Raw genomic sequence first — 20,024 nt, 5'->3', positions numbered from 1 at the left:
TAATATTTTTATTATTTACTCACATTACTGAATAGATATAACGTTTGCTTGAGGTGTATAAACGTTTCATATTGGTGATAAAACTTTATTCTGGGGCCCAGTTTTTCCACATGGCTGACAATATTTTGCCTAGGGATAGTTTTTTAAGGCCCTCTCACTGTGAGTACAGGTTGGGAGGGGCCTATTTTCCATTAGTTTTTGCAGCTTGAGACATCCAGCTTCCCTGAAGGAGTCCCCTGAACATATAGGACCTCTCTAAGGGTTTTTTGAGCTTTCCAAAGTCGTTGTATGGGCAGGTAGGGCCACAGTAGAGCTGTGGCAGTTTGTTGTGACTGTTTAAAAACGTTTATATCGTTTTTTTGATCCGGTTTTGAAACTAAGGGGTTAATCATCCATTTGCAAGTGGGTGCAATGCTAATTCAGTCTATTATACACACTGTAAAAATTTCGTAAGATTTACTGCTTTTTTCACTGTTTTAGCAGTTTGTGTGATTGTTTTTTTTTCTCTTAAAGGCACAGTACAGTTTTTATTTTTTGCTTGTTCACAGTTATTAAAGTGTTTTTCAAGCTTGCTGGTCTCATTACTAGTCTGTTAAACATGTCTGACATAGAGGAAACTCCTTGTTCATTATGTTTAGAAGCCATTGTGGAACCCCCTCTTAGAATGTGTACCAAATGCACTGATTTTACTATAGATTACAAAGACCATATTCTGGTTTTAAAAATTTTTATCACCAGAAGAAATTGACAAGGAGGAAGTTATGCCGTCTAACTCTCCCCACGTGTCAGATCCTATAAATCCCGCTCAGGGGACCCCAAGTACACCTTGCAAGACATGGCGACAGTTATGAAACATACCCTTACAGAGGTATTATCTAAACTGCCAGGATTGCAAGGAAAGCGAGACAGCTTTGGGACTAGAATAAATACAGAGCTCTCTGACGCTTTAGTAGCTATCTCTGATACACCCTCACAATATAATAAAGCTGAAGCAGGAGAGCTTCAATCTGTGGGTGATTTTTCTGATTCAGGGAAGATACTTCAATCTAATTCTGATATGTCTACATTTAAATTTAAGCTTGAACACCTCTGCGTATTGCTCAGGGAGGTTTTAGCAACTCTGGACGACTGTGACACTATTGTAGTTCCAGAGAAAATATGTAGATTGGATAAATACTATGCAGTACCTACTTACACTGATGTTTTTCCAATCCCTAAAAGGTTTTCTGAAATTATTACTAAGGAATTGGATAGACCAGGTGTACCACTCTCTCCCCCTCCTGTTTTTAAAAAGATCTTTCCTATAGACGCCGCTACACGGGACTTATGGCAGACGGTCCCTAAGGTGGAGGGAGCAGTTTCTACTCTAGCTAAGCGTACCACTATCCCTGTCGAGGACAGTTGTGCTTTTCTAGATCCAATGGATAAAAAATTAGAGGGTTACCTTAAGAAAATTTTTATTCAACAAGGTTTTATTCTCCAGCCTCTTGCATGCATTGCCCCAGTCACTGCTGCCGCGGCTTTCTGGTTTGAGTCGCTAGAGGAGGCTCTACAGGTTGAAACCCAGTTTAAAGATATTATTGACAAGCTTAGGGCCCTTAAGCTAGCCAATTCATTTGTTTCTGACGCCGTTGTTCATTTAACCAAGCTAACTGCTAAAAATTCAGGTTTTGCTATTCAGGCGCGTAGGGCGCTATGGCTTAACTCCTGGTCAGCTGACGTGACTTCAAAGTCTAAACTTCTCAACATTCCCTTCAAAAGACAGATCCTATTCGGGCCTGGACTGAAGGAGATCATTTCTGACATCACTGGAGGAAAAGGTCACGCCCTTCCTCAAGACAGGTCCAACAAATTAAGGACCAAACAGTCTAGTTTTCGGCCCTTTCGAAACTTCAAGAGTGGCGCAGCTTCAACTTCCTCTAACACAAAACAAGAGGGATCTTTTGCCCAGTCTAAGCCGATCTGGAGACCTAACCAGGCTTGGAACAAGGGGAAACAGGCCAAGAAGCCTGCTGCTGCCTCTAAGACAGCATGAAGGAGCAGCCCCCGATCCGGAAACGGATCTAGTAGGGGGCAGACTCTCTCTCTTCGCCCAGGCTTGGGCAAGAGATGTCCAGGATCCCTGGGCATTGGAAATTGTGTCCAAGGCTTATCTTCTGGAATTCAAAACCTCTCCCCCAAAAGGAAGATTTCATCTCTCACTTTTATCTGCAAACCAGATAAAGAGAGAAGCATTCTTACATTGTGTTCAAGACCTCCTAGTTATGGGAGTGATCCACCCAGTTCCGCAGGAGGAACAGGGACAGGGCTTTTATTCAAATCTGTTTGTTGTTCCCAGGAAAGAGGGAACATTCAGACCAATCTTAGATCTCAGGATCTTAAACAAATTTCTCAGAGTCCCATCCTTCAAGATGGAGACTATTCAAACCATCCTTCCTATGATCCAGGAGGGTCAATACAGGCACTACCAGTTTGTGGCTCTTCCCTTCGGGTTGGCCACGGCACCAAGAATCTTTACAAAGGTTCTAGGGTCCCTTCTAGCGGTCGTCGACTTTTCAAGTTGCCAGGTCTCACACGGACATTGTTTCTGAGGACGCATGGGTGGAAAGTGAACGAAGAAAAAAGTTATCTATCCCCTCTCACAAGAGTTTCCTTCCTAGGAACTCTGATAGATTCTGTAGAAATGAAGATTTACCTGACAGAGGCCAGGTTGACAAAACTTCTAAATTCCTGCCATGTTCTTTATTCTACTTCTCGCCCTTCAGTGGCTCAGTGTATGGAAGTAATCGGCTTAATGGTAGCGGCAATGGACATAGTGCCGTTTGCCCGCCTACATCTCAGACCGCTGCAACTCTGCATGCTCAGTCAGTGGAATGGGGATTACAGAGATTTGTCCCCTCTACTAAATCTGGATCAAGAGACCAGGGATTCTCTTCTCTGGTGGTTATCTTGGGTCCATCTGTCCAAGGGTATGACCTTCCGCACGCCAGATTGGACAATAGTAACGACAGATGCCAGCCTTCTGGGCTGCAGTCTGGAGCTCCCTGAAGGCTCAGGGCTTGTGGACTCAGGAGGAGACACTCCTTCCGATAAACATTCTGGAACTAAGATCGATATTCAATGCTCTTCAGGCTTGGCCTCAGCTAGCTGCGGTCAGGTTCATCAGATTTCAGTCGGACAACATCACAACTGTAGCTTACATCAACCATCAAGGGGGAACAAGGAGTTCCCTAGCAATGTTGGAAGTTTCAAAAATAATTCTATGGGCAGAGGTTCACTCTTGCCATCTATCAGCTATCCATATCCCAGGAGTAGAGAACTGGGAGGCGGATTTTCTAAGTCAACAGACTTTTCATCCGTTGGAGTGGGAACTCCATCCGGAGGTGTTTGCACAGTTGATTCAACTTTGGGGCAAACCAGAACTGGATCTTATGGCGTCTCGTCAGAACGCCAAGCTTCCTTGTTACGTGTTCAGGTCCAGGGATCCCAAGGCAGCGCTGATAGATGCTCTAGCAGCGCCTTGGTCCTTCAACCTGGCTTATGTGTTTCCACCGTTTCCTCTGCTCCCTCGTCTGATTGCCAAGATCAAGCAGGAGAGAGCTTCAGTGATTTTGATTGCTCCTGCGTGGCCACGCAGGACTTGGTACGCAGATCTGGTGGACATGTCATTCTTTCCACCTTGGACTCTGCCGCTGAGGCAGGACCTTCTACTTCAAGGTCCCTTCAAACATCCAAATCTAATTTCTCTGCATCTGACTGCTTGGAGATTGAACGCTTGATTTTGTCAAAACGTGGTTTTTCCGAGTCGGTCATTGATACCTTAATTCAGGCTCGAAAGCCTGTCACCAGGAAAATCTATCATAGGATATGGTGTAAATATCTTCATTGGTGTGAATCCAAGGGTTACTCATGGAGTAAAGTCAGGATTCCCAGGATATTGTCTTTTCTCCAAGAAGTATTGGAGAAGGGATTGTCAGCTAGTTCCTTAAAGGGACAGATTTCTGCTCTGTCTATTCTTTTGCACAAGCGTCTGGCAGATGTTCCCGACGTTCAGGCATTTTGTCAGGCTTTAGTTAGAATCAAGCCTGTGTTTAAACCTGTTGCTCCGCCATGGAGTTTAAATTTAGTTCTTAAAGTTCTTTCAGGCGTTCCGTTTGAACCTCTGCATTCCATAGATATCAAGCTTTTATCTTGGAAAGTTCTGTTCTTGGTAGCTATCTCTTCGGCTCGAAGAGTTTCAGAGTTATCTGCCTTGCAGTGTGATTCCCCTTATCTGATCTTCCATGCAGATAAGGTAGTTTTGCGTACCAAACCTGGGTTTCTTCCTAAGGTGGTATCCAATAAGAATATCAATAAAGAGATTGTTGTTCCGTCACTGTGTTCTAATCCTTCTTCAAAGAAGGAACGTCTATTACACAATCTTGACGTGGTTCGTGCTTTAAAGTTTTATTTACAAGCTACTAAAGATTTTCGGCAAACATCTGCATTGTTTGTTGTCTACTCTGGACAGAGGAAAGGCCAAAAGGCTTCAGCAACTTCTCTTTCTTTTTGGTTAAGAAGTATAATCCGCTTAATTTATGAGACTGCTGGCCAGCAGCCTCCTGTAAGAATTACAGCTCATTCCACTAGAGCGGTGGCTTCCACATGGGCCTTTAAAAATGAGGCTTCTGTTGAACAGATTTGTAAGGCGGCGACTTGGTCTTCGCTTCATACTTTTTCTAAATTCTACAAATTTGATACTTTTGCTTCCTCTGAGGCTATTTTTGGGAGAAAGGTCTTACAGGCAGTGGTGCCTTCCGTTTAAGCGCCTGCCTTGTCCCTCCCTTCATCCGTGTCCTATAGCTTTGGTATTGGTATCCCACAAGTAATGGATGAATCCGTGGACTGGATACACCTTACAAGAGAAAACAAAATTTATGCTTACCTGATAAATTTATTTCTCTTGTGGTGTATCCAGGCCACGGCCCACCCTGTCATTTTAAGGCAGGTGTTTTTTAATTTTTAAACTACAGTCACCACTGCACCCTATAGTTTCTCCTTTCTCTTGCTTGTCTTCGGTCGAATGACTGGGAGGTGGCAGTTAGGGGAGGAGCTATATAGACAGCTCTGCTGTGGGTGATCCTCTTGCAGCTTCCTGTTGGGAAGGAGAATATCCCACAAGTAATGGATGAATCCGTGGACTGGATACACCACAAGAGAAATAAATTTATCAGGTAAGCATAAATTTTGTTTTTGATGAATTAAAGTGCCCCTGTTTTTAATCGAAGTTTTAAAAACTGGGCACTTTAGCATCAAAATTTACATTCACTTTAAGAAAAATATAGTGAATTTTAGTGTTTAGGCTGCATCTGTTTTTGATCTATTTGTATGCAGACTGAAAAGTAGACTTATGTATGGAATTACTTATTAATTATATGTTGACTGTTTGTATCGTTTTTTTTTTTAGCAGATGAGTTCGGCCGATGCTTTGACAACCATGGGTACAATACCTTCTGGCTTCCGAATGTCAACACTGGCACAGCTCCTAGAGCAAGGTATGGATTCTTCAGACAGGGTTCTCTTTACTTGAGGAGTGACCTGACTATCTTTGTTTAGCTTGAGAACATCCAGAACAATGACAGCATGCTCTTCAATATAAAAAGAGAGAGAGATGCACTCAGCTGAGACAGAACAAAAGCTATAAAAACGTCTGTGCCTGTTCATTTTAGGGTGCCACTCAGGGTGCACACTATGCCCCTTCACAGAGAAAAAATATCCTGTAGCATATCAGTCTGACCCTATCCAATGACAGTCCAGCACCGAAATACCAGCCAGTTCTTCTCTGAACAAGAGAAACAACAACCCCGGACGATCGTTTTGGCCTTCTGTGGGCAGTCGCATCTCTCTAAGGGCATGTGTGCAAGGAGTCCACATCTGGTTTCCCCTTTTACTTTTAGGGAGACCCAAGAGCAATTTGCATAAATATAAAAAGAGAGAGAGATACACTCAGCTGTGACAGACCAAAAGCTAGAAAAACTTTGATGCCTGTTAGTTTTAGGGTGCCACTCAGGGTGCATACTCCTCAAACCATTACTGATTTGATATTAGCTTCTTGCTTAGAGGGAGGGAAGTTGACAGTGGCTTTTCCCTTTCTCCCTGTTTCTTCCCTTGTGCTACATTTTAAGTTTCCTCTTTCTTTACACAGGTAGGTAAATAATAGTATCTCCTTGATCTTTGTATATTGTAGCTAACATCTACGCACAGAAAGGTGTATGTTCAGTTGTCTGTTAGCAGTTGTATACTGTTGTAAACCTACTGTTTTTTTGTGTTATAGGTCTCAATGTTCTCCCCAGGTCCTATTTAATGGGGGGCAGCACTCAGCTTTTTTACCGGCCGCCCAGCTAAATTTTAAGCTGATATTAAGCTAAAATTATCCAATATTAAAATGTTTGTTGCACAAATTATCATTACATTGTTAAATTATGCAATTTAGTTATGCTGTAGAAAGATTTAGTAACATTTATAAATAACTAAAAATGTTATAAAATTGTAAAGTATTACACTGCACCCACTCGGATTTTGAAGGTGTGGCTTGTGACGTTATTAATGGCATTGTTATGGCTCTAGTTTTCCCCAAAGCTATCTAGGAAAAAATCAACGACACTTTTGTAAATATTTGCAGAAAGATCCTGTCTTCCATTGCTTGTGCCGGTTATAATCCCTCCAGCCTGCTTCAAGTCACTTTTTTATTACTTTATTGTTAAGAAATACTCTACTATGGGTAGATGTTGTGTCTGTAAAGTTAAGTTAGGCTGTGTTATACTTATATTGGCCTTATTGTTTTTTAAAGGAACTTATAGTATGCTTGAGGTGTATTGTATTGCTGTCCCCTCCAGTTTGTTCTCATGTTGCAGTGTTATTGGACCAACCTTTTGGTAAATGCTGCTTAAAGTATAATCTAAAAGAGTAGCTTTTAAATTGTCAATCCATCATTTAACTTTTTTTTAAAAAGGCTTTGTTGTGCATTAATATTGTTTACATGTCCTCTAAGGCCCTCCCGCCTTGTGTAGTTTTTTTTCCAGGTGATGTTTCTTACTGTCATCCAATCAACAGCTTAGGCATATGGCTCTCTGTTTTCTATGTGGGGCTTCCTTATTTGTATCGAGCATGCACAATGTTGTGCCCATCGGCTCAGTCAGAGGCTGTTTCCACACTCAGGGAGTTCCCTTTCTGTAACTGCAATAGAAGCAAACAGTGAATCGGAACAAGAGTTCCAATTCACTGTTTACTTGTATTGTTTTATTGATAACCCTGGAAATGTTGCAGTGGGAGCACAATCTGGAGCGCACACTTCTAATTAGGTATAGAGCGGGTGGGACTGCTCTATATGTCACTACACTACAGTAAAAGAAAGGTGAGGGGATAAGAGAAAAATAAAAACTGGAAAATATAAAAAAAATCATTAAACATTAATATAATGTACAGTTACAAGAAAAATACATAGTAGATTGATTGGCATACTCAGGATATTATGGTAAGTTCACATAATGTAAAATTCTAGTTACCTAGTGCAAATTTTATTTTTAAACTTTACATCTGTGACAAATCACAATAAAATTATTGATATATAACTATTCCAGACTATAAACTAGATTCATGTTATTTTAATGACTTCGGAAAAGTCAGAGGTAGAACTCATGATCTAATAAAAAAGGCACATAGAGCAACATAACCATGTGCTTTTCCATGTGCAATTCCTTTGTTTACAAGTGTTGTGCAATTTTAACCTTTTAATGCTGTTATGCCGTTCTATTTTGTCATAATTACACTGGGCTTTAAAGCCATTTTGACGGAATAGAACGTCATAGCCAACAGCTGTCCTGAAGCCTTCTGTGCTTCCAGGATTTGATCGCGGTCTGGAGGGCGTTGCTAGGGTTGTAGGGACGCCCCCCAGACGCAATCCAATAATTGAAATCTTGCGATCGTGTGCACGATCGCATGGTTTCAATTTGTCTACATCAGAACAGTTGTTCCTATGTAGACACTTTAACCCTATCGCGAAAGGTGAAGTTCAAACCCAGAGTTAAATATACATTAAAGTAAACTTTTTAATATATGCATAGTATCAATCATCAATTAAAGGGACATTCCAGTGAAAATATATATGCTCATAGATTTATTACATCTTTGAATAGAAACATATTTGCAATATACATGTATTGGCAAAAATGCTTCTAGTAAGAGTTATCACTGTTTTAGAGTTAACATTTTTCTCTGCACGTACATGTGAAGCATAGCTAGATATTGTCACTGCACCAACATTTTAAATACTGCAGCTGCTCAGATCATCATTGGGGCTGTATCATGTCAGCAATTAACAAATTGAATCATTATAAGATGGTACAAGCACCTTTAGGCTCTCAGAACAAGTGATGTGTTTAAAATGCTGGTGCACTTTGCATACTTAAATACACTTTTGAAACTGCTATAGCTTTTATTAGAAGCATTTTTGCTAATGCATGTATATTACAAAATTGCTTCTGTTCAATACCAAAATACACCCAAGTGGTTTTCAATTTTGGCTGGAATATCCCTTTAACCCCTTAATGACAACTGACGTACCAGGTACGTCCTGCAAAAACTGTTAAAAAGCATCCGATGCAGAGAGAGACACTCTGTGGCCCTCTCTGCACCGGTAGCGATGGTGCCGTTCGTTGGTGGGAGGAGGATGGGCGGCCCATCGCTACCCGGCATCCGTTTCCTGCAAGTGCATTGTGCACGCCGGATGCTGGGAGCGTGCAGAGGGGGGGCCTGTACCCAAACGGTATATAATATGTGTGGGTACAGTAAATGAGTAAGAGGAAAATTACAGCTAAACACTAACACTGCAGAAATGTAAAAATAGCCCTTGTCATTAAGGGTAAGAAAACTGAAAAATGGTCCGGTCATTAAGGGGTTAAGCACTAAATTGCAAAAGATCTTCATACAAAATAAATGTTTTAAAAATGTTTGAGTCTGTTACTTTTTTGGAAATTAGAAGACTGTTAATTGCAGATGTGCACCAGATTTTTTAAAATCCTGGCAGTGAAAGAGTTAAATCACTTCGCTTGTACGGTTAATTTTTGCTGTAATTTAGAGATTACCCTCCCACCTGAGACTTCCCACCCCCTGATCCCTACCTGATCCATCCCAAATAGTTATCTCCCACTGCCCCACATTGGTCAACACCATCTAAGGTACTGGCAACAGTTTAGTGGTTTTTTTATGTTGTTTTTTGTATTATTTTCTGCAGTGTAGGGATCTTACCCTCCTCCATGATCCCTCTCAAACAGCTTTCTTCCCCCCTGGTCGACGCCATATTTGTTGCTGACATTTTATAACTTTTTTCCCCCCTATAGTGTAGGGAACACCCCTCACCCTCCCCACCTCCTCCTGCAAACAATCATTCATTTTCTGTAGTGTAGGGCCCACTCCCCCCATCCAAGAACACACAGTTTCTGTAGTCTAGGGCCCATCCCTCCATCTCTTCTCCTGTGGTCTCCGCTGTCAACACCTTACAATGGGCAAAGTGTTGTGTGACATACAGTATCCCACAAAAGTGAGTACAAACCTTACATTTTTGTAAATATTTTATTATATCTTTTCATGTGACAACACTGAAGAAATTACACTTTGCTACAATGTAAAGTAGTGCGTGTACAGCCTGTAAAACGGTGTAAATTTGCTGTCCCCTCAAAAGTGAATACACCCCTATGTGGAAATGTCCAAATTGGGCCCAAAGTGTCAATATTTTGTGTGGCCACCATTATTTTCCAGCACTGCCTTAACCCTCTTGGGCATGGAGTTCACCAGAGCTTCACATGTTGCCACTGGAGTCCTCTTCCACTCCTCCATGACGACATCACTGAGCTGGTGGATGTTAGAGACCTTGCGCTCCCCCACCTTCAATAGCGTTTAGGTCTGGAGAGGTGTGGAGAGGTGTGTTTGGGGTCATTATCATGTTGTAATACTGTCCTGCGGCCCCGTCTCCGCAGGGAGGGGATCATGCTGTATTTCAGTATGTCACAGTACATGTTGGCATTCATGGTTCCCTCAATGAACAGTAGCTCTCCAGTGCCGGCAGCACTTATACAGGCCCAGACCATGACACTCCCCACCACCATGCTTGACTGTAGGCAAGGCACACTTGTCTTTGTCACCTGGTTGCTGCCACACACGCTTGACACCATCTGAACCAAATAAGTTTATCTTGGTCTCATCGGACCAAAGGACATGGTTCCAGTAATCCATGTCCTTAGTCTGCTTGTCTTCAACAAACTGTTTGCGGGCTTTCTTGTGTATCATCTTTAGAATAGGCTTCCTTCTGGGATGACAGCCATGCAGACCAATTTGATTCAGTCTGCGGCGTATGGGCTGAGCAGTGACTGGCTGACCCCTCACCCCTTCAACCTCTGCAGCAATACTGGCAGCACTCATACGTCTATTTCCCAAAGGCAACCTCTGGATATGACGCTGAGCACGTGCGCTCAACTTCTTTGGTCGGCCATGGCAAGGCCTGTCCTCAATGGAACCTGTCCTGTGAAACCGCTGTATGGTCTTGCCCACCGTGCTGCAGCTCTGTTTCAGGGTCTTGGCAATCTTCTTATAGCCTAGGCCATCTTTATGTAGCGCAGCAATTCTTTTTTTCAGAACCTCAGAGAGTTCTTTGCCATGAGGTGCCATGTTTAACTTCCAGTGACCAGTATGAGAGAGTGTGAGAGCGATAACACCAAATTTAACGCACCTGCTTGTCATTCACACCTGACACCTTGTAATGACTAATTGGGCCTGATTTGGACATTTTTGGGGTGTACTCACTTTCGTTGCCAACGGTTTAGACATTAATGGCTGTGTGTTGAGTTATTTTGAGGGGACAGCAAATTTACACTGTTATACAGGCTGTATAGTCACTACTTTACATTGTAGCAAAGTGTCATTTCTTCAGTGTTGTCACGTGAAAAGATATAATAGAATATTGACAAAAATGTGAGGGGTGCACTCACTTTTGTGGGATACTGTAGTACATACGTCCAATTGGCTCAAGGGGTTAAAATTGGACGCGCTTGCTTAATCATGAAAGTTTAATATTGTCCCTTAACACACAAATCTCAGCTTTTGACCGGCTGAGTTTCTAAAAGTCAGTTTAAAAAACTTTTCTTCAAGAAATAGGCTTATTACCTTATTCACTGTTTCAAAATGTTTTATTATCTTTTTATTTAGAATAATACTCAATTGTGTGCAAACAGGAAAAAAATTGTATGGAACACAGAAAGACATGTTTTAGTCCACTCAGAAAGGAAGTCATATTAATTACTAATAAAATAAATCAATAAATGATGTTCACCTCCCTATCATTTACAGCAGAGAAACAAAAACATAAATCTATAATTGTTTGTCTGAATTGCTTTTGGCTAAAGGGACAGTGATCACCTTGAGATTATAATATTAAATGTTTGTTTATGCATTGTAATTTGGCTCTGAAAATTTTCAATTTTTCAGAACTTGAAACACACACAGCAGACTTCTCAGGGCTAACCCTGCTACATATGTTTCCATAATTGACTTGAACTATTAACAACTGCACAACAATGCCTTTTATATACTAACATTATGCTTGGGGCTAGCCTTGTTGTCTGCAGACTCAAGCCCCGATTGGCTACTCCACATAAGACAAGAGGTGGGTGCTGTTTGGCTTTTGAAAAACAATTGAAGCAAACAAAATGTTGAATTGCATTAAAAAGTTTATAGTTGGCTCATTATTGTATAGAAAGTGAACAGACATGCCTTGTAATTAGGTGTTTACTGTCCCTTTAAAAGAAAGGGGTGTGCATGTTTATTCAGTCTGGGATTCTTTGATCAAAACTGCCTTAAAAAAGATTTTTTTTTAGACATAATAGCCTCTTCTCTATCTAAAAGCTAATATTAAAACAGTTCCTTAATCTTTAAAGGGTTGCTGTATGAACATAGCTGTTCTGTTAACAAGTTTACATGTGTTTCAAACTCATGTACTTGTTAATTTCTTTCATGTAATTGGCAAGAGTCCATGAGCTAGTGACGTATGGGATATACAATCCTACCAGGAGGGGCAAAGTTTCCCAAACCTCAAAATGCCTATAAATACACCCCTCACCACACCCACAATTCCGTTTTACAAACTTTGCCTCCTATGGAGGTGGTGAAGTAAGTTTGTGGTAAGATTTTTATCCTGCTATGAGGTATGTGCAGTTAAGATTTTTCTAGAAGATGTGAATGCTAGAAAATGCTGCTGATACCAAATTTATGTAAGGTAAGCCTGAATACAGTGATTTAATAGTGACTGGTATCATGCTTACTTTCTGAGGTAATACTCTTTTATATTTACAATATAAAACGTTTGCTGGCATGTTTAAACGTTTTTATATATACTTTGGTGATAAAACTTTATTGGGGCCTAGTTTTTTCCATATGGCTGGCTTAAATTTGCCTAGAAACAGTTTCCTGAGGCTTTCCACTGTGTTACTATGAGTGGGAGGGGCCTAATTTAGCGCTTTTTTTGCGCAGTAACTTTTACAGACTGAGACATCCAGCTTCCTCCAGGAGACCCCTGAATGCTATAGGACATCTCTAAAGGGCTCTTAGGCTTTCCAAAATCGTTTGTTGGTGAAGGTAGGCCCACAGCAAGGCTGTGGCAGTTGGTGTGACTGTAAAAAAATGTTTATATCGTTTTTTTTATCTGTTTTTTGAACTAAGGGGTTAATCATCCATTTGCAAGTGGGTGCAATGCTCTGTTAGCTTATTATACACACTGTAAAAATTTTGTTTGATTTACTGCCTTTTTTCACTGTTTTTCAAATTCTGACAAAATTTGTTTCTCTTAAAGGCACAGTACCGTTTCTTATATTTGCTTGTTAATTTGATTTAAAGTGTTTTCCAAGCTTGCTAGTCTCATTGCTAGTCTGTACAAACATGTCTGACATAGAGGAAACTCCTTGTTCATTATGTTTAAAAGCCATGGTGGAACCCCCTCTTAGAATGTGTACCAAATGTACTGATTTCACTTTAAGCAATAAAGATCATATTCTGTCTTTAAAAAATGTATCACCAGAGGAATCTGACGAGGGGGAAGTTATGCCGACTAACTCTCCATACGTGTCAGATCCTTTGACTCACGCTCAAGGGACTCACGCTCAAATGGCGCCAAGTACATCCAGGGCACCCATAGCGTTTACTTTACAAGACATGGCGGCAGTCATGGATAATACACTGTCAGCGGTATTAGCCAGACTACCTGAATTTAGAGGAAAGCGAGATAGCTCTGCAGTTAGACGAAATACAGAGCATACTGACGCTTTAAGAGCTATGTCTGATACTGCCTCACAATATGCAGAAGCTGAAGAAGGAGAGCTTCTTTCTGTGGGTGATGTTTCTGACTCAGGGAAGATGATGCAACCTGATTCTGATATTTCTACATTTAAATTTAAGCTTGAACACCTCCGCGTGTTACTCAGGGAGGTTTTAGCTGCTCTGAATGACTGTGATACAATTGCAGTGCCAGAGAAATTGTGTAGACTGGATAAATACTATGCAGTGCCGGTGTGCACTGATGTTTTTCCAATACCTAAAAGGTTTACAGAAATTATTACTAAGGAATGGGATAGACCAGGTGTGCCGTTCTCTCCCCCTCCTATTTTTAGAAAAATGTTTCCAATAGACACCACCACACGGGACTTATGGCAGACAGTTCCTAAGGTGGAGGGAGCAGTTTCTACTCTAGCAAAGCGTACTACTATCCCTGTCGAGGACAGTTGTGCTTTCTTAGATCCAATGGATAAAAAGTTAGAGGGTTACCTTAAGAAAATGTTTATTCAACAAGGTTTTATCCTACAGCCCCTTGCATGCATTGCTCCTGTCACCGCTGCTGCAGCGTTCTGGTTTGAGTCTCTGGAAGAGGCTTTACAGGTAGCGACTCCATTGGATGACATACTTGACAAGCTTAGAGCACTTAAGCTAGCCAATTCTTTTGTTTATGATACCATTGTTCATTTGACTAAACTAATGGCTAAGAATTCTGGTTTTGCTATCCAGGCGCGCAGAGCGCTATGGCTTAAATCATGGTCAGCTGACGTTACTTCAAAGTCTAAGCTGCTTAACATTCCCTTCAAGGGGCAGACCCTATTCGGGCCTGGTTTGAAGGAGATTATTGCTGATATCACTGGAGGAAAAGGTCATGCCCTTCCTCAGGATAGGTCCAAATCAAGGGCCAAACAGTCTAATTTTCGTGCCTTTCGAAACTTCAAGGCAAGTGCGGCATCAACTTCCTCTAATGCAAAACAAGAGGGAACTTTTGCTCAGTCCAAGACGGTCTGGAGACCTAACCAGGCCTGGAACAAAGGTAAGCAGGCCAAAAAGCCTGCTGCTGCCTCTAAGACAGCATGAAGGAACGGCCCCCTATCCGGTAACGGATCTAGTAGGGGGCAGACTTTCAGTCTTCACCCAGGCGTGGGCAAGAGATGTCCAGGATCCCTGGGCGTTGGAAATTATATCCCAGGGATATCTTCTGGACTTAAAAGCTTCCCCACCAAAAGGAAGATTTCACCTTTCACAATTATCTGCAAACCAGATAAAGAGAGAGGCATTCTTACACTGTGTACAAGACCTCCTAGTTATGGGAGTGATCCATCCAGTTCCAAAGGAGGAACAGGGACAGGGATTTTACTCAAATCTGTTTGTGGTTCCCAAAAAAGAGGGAACCTTCAGACCAATTTTGGATCTAAAGATCTTAAACAAATTCCTCAGAGTTCCATCATTCAAGATGGAGACTATTCGTACCATCCTACCTATGATCCAGGAGGGTCAATACATGACTACAGTGGATTTAAAGGATGCTTATCTTCACATTCCGATACACAAAGATCATCATCGGTTTCTCAGGTTTGCCTTCCTAGACAGTCATTACCAGTTTGTAGCTCTTCCCTTTGGGTTAGCTACAGCCCCAAGAATTTTTACGAAGGTTCTGGGGTCACTTCTGGCGGTCCTAAGGCCGCGGGGCATAGCAGTGGTCCCTTATTTAGACGACATCCTGATTCAGGCGTCAAACTTCCAAATTGCCAAGTCTCATACGGACATAGTGTTGGCATTTCTGAGGTTGCATGGGTGGAAGGTGAACGAGGAAAAGAGTTCTCTATCCCCCCTCTCAAGAGTTTCCTTCCTAGGGACTCTGATAGATTCTGTAGAAATTAAAATTCACCTGATGGAGTCAAGGTTATCAAAACTTCTAAATTCCTGCCGTGTTCTTTATTCCATTCCTCGCCCTTCGGTGGCTCAGTGCATGGAAGTAATCGGCTTAATGGTTTGCACGCCTACATCTCAGACTGCTGCAACTCTGCATGCTCAGTCAGTGGAATGGGGATTACACAGATTTATCCCCTCTACTAAATCTGGATCAAGAGACCAGGGATTCTCTTCTCTGTTGGCTATCTCGGGTCCATCTGTCCAAAGGTATGACCTTTCGCAGGCCAGATTGGACAGTTGTAACGACAGATGCCAGCCTTCTAGGTTGGGGTGCAGTCTGGAACTCCCTGAAGGCTCAGGGATCGTGGACTCAGGAGGAGTCACTCCTTCCAATAAATATTCTGGAACTGAGAGCGATATTCAATGCTCTTCAGGCTTGGCCTCAGTTAGCAACTCTGAGGTTCATCAGATTTCAGTCGGACAACAGCACGACTGTGGCTTACATCAACCATCAAGGGGGAACAAGGAGTTCCCTAGCGATGTTAGAAGTCTCAAAGATAATTCGCTGGGCAGAGATTCACTCTTGCCACCTATCAGCTATCCATATCCCAGGTGTAGAGAACTGGGAGGCGGATTTTCTAAGTTGTCAGACTTTTCATCCGGGGGAGTGGGAACTCCATCCGGAGGTGTTTGCACAATTGATTCATCGTTGGGGCAAACCAGAACTGGATCTCATGGCGTCTCGCCAGAACGCCAAGCTTCCTTGTAACGGATCCAGGTCCAGGGATCCCAAGGCAACGCTGATAGATGCTCTAGCAGCACCCTGGTCTTTCAACCTGGCTTAAGTGTTTCCACCGTTTCCTCTGCTCCCTCGTCTGATTGCCAAGATCAAGCAGGAGAGAGCATCGGTGATCTTGATAGCGCCTGCGTGGCCACGCAGGACCTGGTATGCAGATCTAGTGGACATGTCATCCTTTCCACCTTGAACTCTACCGTTAAGACAAGACCTTCTACTACAAGGTCCTTTCAATCATCCAAATCTAATTTCTCTGAGACTGACTGCCTGGAGATTGAACGCTTGATGTTATCAAAGCGTGGCTTCTCCGAGTCAGTCATTGATACCTTAATACAGGCACGAAAGCCTGTCACCAGGAAAATTTACCATAAGATATGGCGTAAATATCTTTATTGGTGTGAATCCAAGGGTTACTCATGGAGTAAGGTCAGGATTCCCAGGATATTATCCTTTCTCCAAGAAGGTTTGGAAAAAGGATTGTCAGCTACTTCCTTAAAGGGACAGATTTCTGCCCTGTCTATTCTTTTGCACAAGCGTCTGGCAGATGTTCCAGACGTTCAGGCATTTTGTCAGGCTTTAGTTAGAATCAAGCCTGTGTTTAAACCTGTTGCTCCGCCATGGAGCTTAAATCTGGTTCTTAAAGTTCTTCAAGGAGTTCCGTTTGAACCTCTTCATTCCATAGATATAAAACTTTTATCTTGGAAAGTTCTGTTTTTGGTAGGTATTTCCTCGGCTCGTAGAGTCTCTGAGTTATCTGCCTTTCAATGTGATTCTCCTTATCTGATCTTTCCATGCGGCTAAGGTAGTCCTGCGTACCAAACCTGGGTTTTTACCTAAGGTGGTGTCTAATAAGAATATCAATCAAGAGATTGTTGTTCCATCTTTGTGTCCTAATCCTTCTTAAAAGAAGGAACGTCTATTACACAATCTGGACGTGGTTCATGCTTTAAAGTTTTACTTATAAGCTACTAAAGATTTTCATCAAACATCTACTTTGTTTGTTGTCTACTCTGGACAGAGGAGAGGTCAAAAGGCTTCGGCAACCTCTCTTTCTTTGGCTAAGAAGCATAATCCGCTTAGCCTATGAGACTGCTGGCCAGCAGCCTCCAGAAAGGATTACAGCTCATTCTACTAGAGCTGTGGCTTCTACATGGGCCTTTAAAAATGAGGCTTCTGTTGAACAGATTTGCAAGGCGGCGACTTGGTCTTCGCTTCATACTTTTTCAAAATTCTACAAGTTTGATACTTTTGCTTCTTCGGAGGCTATTTTTGGGAGAAAGGTTTTACAGGCAGTGGTACCTTCCGTTTAAGTACCTGCCTTGTCCCTCCCTTTATCCGTGTACTTTAGCTTTGGTATTGGTATCCCACAAGTAATGGATGATCCGTGGACTGGATACACCTTACAAGTGAAAACATAATTTATGCTTACCTGATAAATTTATTTCTCTTGTGGTGTATCCAGTCCACGGCCCACCCTGTCATTTTAAGGCAGGTATTTTTTAACTTTAAACTAAAGTCACCACTGCACCCTATGGTTTCTCCTTTCTCTGCTTGTTTTTGGTCGAATGACTGGATATGGCAGTTAGGGGAGGAGCTATATACAGGGAGTGCAGAATTATTAGGCAAGTTGTATTTTTGAGGATTAATTTTATTATTGAACAACAACCATGTTCTCAATGAACCCAAAAAACTCATTAATATCAAAGCTGAATAGTTTTGGAAGTAGTTTTTAGTTTGTTTTTAGTTATAGCTATTTTAGGGGGATATCTGTGTGTGCAGGTGACTATTACTGTGCATAATTATTAGGCAACTTAACAAAAAACAAATATATACCCATTTCAATTATTTATTTTTACCAGTGAAACCAATATAACATCTCAACATTCACAAATATACATTTCTGACATTCAAAAACAAAACAAAAACAAATCAGTGACCAATATAGTCACCTTTCTTTGCAAGGACACTCAAAAGCCTGCCATCCATGGATTCTGTCAGTGTTTTGATCTGTTCACCATCAACATTGCGTGCAGCAGCAACCACAGCCTCCCAGACACTGTTCAGAGAGGTGTACTGTTTTCCCTCCTTGTAAATCTCACATTTGATGATGGACCACAGGTTCTCAATGGGGTTCAGATCAGGTGAACAAGGAGGCCATGTCATTAGATTTTCTTCTTTTATACCCTTTCTTGCCAGCCACGCTGTGGAGTACTTGGACGCGTGTGATGGAGCATTGTCCTGCATGAAAATCATGTTTTTCTTGAAGGATGCAGACTTCTTCCTGTACCACTGCTTGAAGAAGGTGTCTTTCAGAAACTGGCAGTAGGACTGGGAGTTGAGCTTGACTCCATCCTCAACCCGAAAAGGCCCCACAAGCTCATCTTTGATGATACCAGCCCAAACCAGTACTCCACCTCCACCTTGCTGGCGTCTGAGTCGGACTGGAGCTCTCTGCCCTTTACCAATCCAGCCACGGGCCCATCCATCTGGCCCATCAAGACTCACTCTCATTTCATCAGTCCATAAAACCTTAGAAAAATCAGTCTTGAGATATTTCTTGGCCCAGTCTTGACGTTTCAGCTTGTGTGTCTTGTTCAGTGGTGGTCGTCTTTCAGCCTTTCTTACCTTGGCCATGTCTCTGAGTATTGCACACCTTGTGCTTTTGGGCACTCCAGTGATGTTGCAGCTCTGAAATATGGCCAAACTGGTGGCAAGTGGCATCTTGGCAGCTGCACGCTTGACTTTTCTCAGTTCATGGGCAGTTATTTTGCGCCTTGGTTTTTCCACACGCTTCTTGTGACCCTGTTGACTATTTTGAATGAAACGCTTGATTGTTCGATGATCACGCTTCAGAAGCTTTGCAATTTTAAGAGTGCTGCATCCCTCTGCAAGATATCTCACTATTTTTGACTTTTCTGAGCCTGTCAAGTCCTTCTTTTGACCCATTTTGCCAAAGGAAAGGAAGTTGCCTAATAATTATGCACACCTGATATAGGGTGTTGATGTCATTAGACCACACCCCTTCTCATTACAGAGATGCACATCACCTAATATGCTTAATTGGTAGTAGGCTTTCGAGCCTATACAGCTTGGAGTAAGACAACATGCATAAAGAGGATGATGTGGTCAAAATACTCATTTGCCTAATAATTCTGCACTCCCTGTAGACAGCTCTGCTGTGGGTGTCCTCTTGCAACTTCCTGTTGGGAATGAGAATATCCCACAAGTAATGGATGATCCGTGGACTGGATACACCACAAGAGAAATAAATTTATCAGGTAAGCATAAATTATGTTTTTTTGCTAGTTGTGCAATCTTACCAATGCTTTAGGTACATACTGTGAACATTTCAGAAAGTTTGGTGCATTTTTCACTGTTTTGGAAAATTATGTGCCTTTTTTATTTCTTAAAGGCACAGTAACGTTTTTTTGCAAAGTGTGTTTTTGCTTGACTAATGTGATTTCTAAGCCTGTTTGTCTTACTACTAGTCTGTTAAACATGTCTGTCACCAAGGAAAATCCTTGTTCAATGTGTTTAGAAGCCATGGTGGAACCCCCTCTCAAAATGTGTCCCACGTGTACTGATATGTCTATACATTTTAAAGACCATATTGTTGCACTTAAAAATGTGGCCCAAGATGATCCTCAGACAGAAGGTAATGAAGTTAGCCCGTTGACCTCTCCCCAAGTGTCACAACCAGTTACGCCCGCTCAAGCGACGCCTAGCACCTCTAGCGCGTTTAACTCTTTTACCTTACAAGATTTGGCGGCAGTTATGGATAATACCCTCTCAGTATTTTTATCTAAGCTGCCCGTGTTACCTGCAAAGCGTGATAGCTCTGTTTTAAGAACAGATTATGAGCATTCTGACGCTTTAGTAGCCGTATCCGATATACACTCACAACGCTCTGAAATGGGGGCGAGGGATGTGCTGTCTGAGGGAGAAATTTCCGATTCGGGAAAGGTTGCTCCTCAGACAGACTCAGATACGTTGGCTTTTA

General features: G+C 42.0%; 1 protein-coding gene across 1 annotated transcript in view; it reads left to right on the top strand.

The window, feature by feature from the left end:
• Positions 1-20,024, top strand: part of NPHP1 (nephrocystin 1) — a 322,800-nt gene that overhangs the window by 83,057 nt on the left and 219,719 nt on the right. The window contains exons 9-11 of the mRNA XM_053711944.1: positions 5,447-5,534; positions 8,044-8,048; positions 10,437-10,457. Coding sequence (XP_053567919.1) covers positions 5,447-5,534; positions 8,044-8,048; positions 10,437-10,457 — 114 coding nt within the window. The remainder of the gene's footprint in view (positions 1-5,446; positions 5,535-8,043; positions 8,049-10,436; positions 10,458-20,024) is intronic.

Source organism: Bombina bombina, chromosome 4 (assembly GCF_027579735.1).
Source record: "Bombina bombina isolate aBomBom1 chromosome 4, aBomBom1.pri, whole genome shotgun sequence".
Taxonomy (NCBI): Eukaryota; Metazoa; Chordata; class Amphibia; order Anura; family Bombinatoridae; genus Bombina; species Bombina bombina.
Note: the sequence above shows the minus strand (reverse complement) of the source record. Positions and strands in the feature narration are given on the sequence as shown.